Source organism: Solanum verrucosum, unplaced genomic scaffold (genome assembly GCF_900185275.1).
Source record: "Solanum verrucosum unplaced genomic scaffold, falcon-dt-bn FXZP01000252.1, whole genome shotgun sequence".
In the NCBI taxonomy this organism is placed as follows: Eukaryota; Viridiplantae; Streptophyta; class Magnoliopsida; order Solanales; family Solanaceae; genus Solanum; species Solanum verrucosum.
Genome location: NW_026019988.1, coordinates 643,332 through 646,987, shown reverse-complemented (window position 1 = coordinate 646,987; position 3,656 = coordinate 643,332). Strand labels below are relative to the sequence as shown.

The 3,656-nt window shown below is 30.3% G+C and overlaps 1 protein-coding gene across 1 annotated transcript; it reads right to left on the bottom strand.

Annotated features, from left to right (window-relative positions):
* Window positions 1-736: 736 nt before the first annotated feature.
* LOC125818829 (zinc finger BED domain-containing protein RICESLEEPER 3-like) lies at window positions 737-2,895 on the bottom strand. The gene is made up of 2 exons (XM_049498348.1): window positions 2,655-2,895; window positions 737-1,671 (listed from the first exon to the last, which is right to left on the bottom strand). The coding sequence occupies exons 1-2, from the start codon at window positions 2,893-2,895 to the stop codon at window positions 737-739; spliced, it is 1,176 nt and encodes a 391-aa protein (XP_049354305.1).
* Between the last annotated feature and the right edge of the window lie 761 nt (window positions 2,896-3,656).

Genomic DNA, 3,656 nt, shown 5'->3' with positions numbered 1-3,656 from the left:
TTAATTGGTTTTTATATTTCTAAAACCAAACCAAATAAAAAAAATAACCGTCGGTTTGGTTATTGTTGGTTTGGTTCGGTTTGGTTCAATTTTTTTGGTTATTTCGATTTGAAAGTGTATAATTTGTTGAGGGCATATGCATCTCGATAGACACAAATACATAGTACATAAACTATCCATAGAAAAACTATTGTGAATTTAATTAAGCAATACTAGTCATAAAACAATTATAAGAGGATTAAAACTCATTAAGTTGTTAGAAGACTTATTTCTAAAAAGAGAAAGCAATTTATATATGTAGTGGAAAATCAATACTAGCAGTCTAGCAGAGTTGTCTTGGATAGATATATAACATTGAATTTTGCATGATGTGGGCTTATGGCAACTGGGAATTTTTCCTAATAAACCAAAAAAAAAATATGTGCTCCAAACTGATCAATTATCATCTTCTTTAGCTTAGCATGAGCTCTAAATTACTCAATGCTCAAAGTAGTGTCCAGATATTCGAAGAAAAAAAATACACTATATTAGGTAATATTTACTAACATAAATATGATATAACTTTTTTTTTCTTTTGAAAAGACAATAAGAATAAGTAGAAAGTTCTATTATGGATCAAATTTTAAGAGCCAAAATAAACTAGAAGAAAGAATTAATAAGCTGTTAAGTAGTACTTTTTGCAACTATTTCATGTTTTTGAAATATAAATTTCAGAACCAATAAAAGAAATGGGAATTCAAAATCGGACGTGAAAGTTTCCTTTCATGATAACTAGAAGTTGTAAATTAATACCTTTTTCAACTATTTCAAGATTTTGCATTTCTTGTAAAAGATCTTCAATCTTGCATTCTGTAGATGCTGAACGTAACCATTGTTGACTACAAACAAGAGCTTTAGCCGTCTTTGGTGATAATGAACTTCGATAACAATCAAGAATGCGACCACCAATGCTAAAAACAGATTCTGAAGCAATAGTAGATGTAGGAATAGCAAGTATATCTCTTGCAATTCTAGAGACTATTGTATATCTTTCAGATGAAGCTTTCCACCAAGTTAAAATATTAAAATCCTTAATCTTCTCTACATCGTCCTCCAAATACTTGTCAAGATCAGATTTATCATCAACATTATTATTTTCTTTTTCAAGAAATTTCTCCCATTGAGATTGCCACACATCAGAAGTATCCATTGCACTAACTTCACTCATTGCATCAGTCTGATCTACAACAGTTTCACAAGAAGTTCCAACAATAGAATTTTTGTAATGATTATATAAGATAGCTAAAGTATCTGTTACTTTGGTAGATTTACTACATCCCTCCACAGAATTATAATAATTCTTAAAAATAAATTTCATATACTTCTTTTTGAAACGAGGATCCAACACAACGGCAACGAACAACAACATATTCATATCATCAAAATCACCCCAATATTTATCAAACTTACCTTTCATCTTCTTAGCCATACCAGTCAAAAGAGAATCATCACACTTTGAATAATTAACAATTATGCTTTGAAGATTAAAAAGCTCGTGAAAGAAAGTATTTGAATTAACATGTAAAGTACTCGAAAACTTCAAAGTGGTTTGATAGAAAATGTCCAAAAACTTGAGAAATACATTCACATCTCTCCAGTCTTCTTCTGAAGATGGATGCTCTATCTTTCCACCTGAGTCAAGACAATATTTAAAGTACTTATGATCATCAATATACATTCTTGAAAATGCCTTTTCAAATTTGACAATAGTATTTTACATCAAATATGTAGAGTTCCACCTCGTCTCAACATCCAAACTCAAAAGTCCACGAGTATCTGGTTTAACCTTTTCAACATATGACTTGAAAGAAGTATTAGTTCTTGCACAAGAATACTTAACATATTTCACATCATTTCTTACCCGAGAAATAGACTTATTTTGTTCACTCAATCCTTCTTTCACAATCAAGTTTAGAATATGGGCATTGCACCTAACATGTAAAAAAATATTTTCCATGAAAACACCTTTCCAATCACTAGTTCTCCCTTTTAAGTGTGTGATTGCTGCATCATTAGATGTTGCATTATCAAGTGTTACTGTAAGTATTCTATTCCCCAATCTAACAAACAAGATTCAATAGCTTTTGCAATAGTCTCACCTTTGTGATCTGGAGTTTGAAAAAAATTCAATATCTTTTTTTGCAACTTCCACTCATCATCAATCCAATGGACAGTAATGACCATATACGTAAAATTTTGGAGTGAAGTCCATGTGTCACTAGTAATACAAACACGCTGACCTTTAACAAGTCTTTTAAGCTTTTGTTTTTCTTCTTGATAAATTTTTAAGCATTGTCTAGCAACAGTAATACGAGACGACAACTCATAATTTGGCAAAATAAGCTATATTAGTCTCTTAAAGCCTTTACCCTCAACGACTCTAAATGGTTGTTCATCGATTATAACAAACTCGGCAATGGCCCTCCTGACTTCGGTGACATTATAAACAACCTTCTTCAAATCTATTGTTCCCCCTCTTTTAATAGGTTTAAGAGTTCTTTGCTTTTTATCAAAAGACTTGAAAGGGTATTTTGTACACTAAGTAAGTAAATGTCCCCAAAGATTAGAAGTCCCATTCTTACTAGTCCATTTAAAGTCTTTGAAACAGTACTTACATTTTGCCTTCACTTCACCCACTTTACTGGTAATCTCTGAAAAATGATCCCAAACTTTAGAGGTTTTTCTACCAGTTTCCTCATTGTCCAGAGTTGTTCTTTTCTGTTTCTTCAGAGGATTGTTCAAAGAAGAAGTTTCTGAAAAATTACCTTTTGCTTGAGTTTTATCAGTTGTAAATTTTTTTACTTGAGGTTGAACTTCCAAATCTTCCAAATCTTCAACCTCTACTGGTCGTTTCATCTGAAATTCTTATAGAAAAAAGAAATATAAAAAAATCTCAATTTTGAAGTCATGCTCTCTAGATTAAAATTAGCTAAAATCAAGAAAAAATATAATATAGAAAATAATTACCTTCAATCTTCACTTTTTCCTTGTATTTGAAGTTGAGAACTTAAGAAGTTCGAGAAGAAAAAATCAGTAAGATTGAAGAAGATGAAGAGAAGGAGCAGAAGGCTGCTGTGAAATTATTTTAAAAAGAAAAAAGTTGCGCTGCAACGAAGAAAGTTGCGTATACTTTTTGCAAAAAACTGCACTATGAATTTGTGATGTAGGGTAGGTAAAAATCACTTAAATAATAAATTTTGATGGAGTTAGAATTAGGGTTTTAATAGTTGGGCTGAAATTTAAGTGTTGGACTTGAAAAAATGATAAAGTTAAAGACTTAAGTTAATTAAAATTTAATAAAATATTTATATTTTATTTATGAATTATATAAAAATAATTATAAAATTTATATATATAATTTATCGGTTCGGTTTGATTATTTTTTGCGGATATTTTTTAGTAAAATTAAAACCAAATCAAATAGTATCGGTTTTTTCAAAATGTAAAACCAAACCTTACCAATTCCAACCAAATATCGGTTTTTTTTATCAGTTTGGTTCGGATTACGGTTCGATTTGGCTTTTTAACCATAACCATGAACAACCCTAATTGTGAGGAACAAAGATAAATATTGATAGCAAGAGCTTGTCAAGCAATATTCGAGTTTTGCTTGTCGG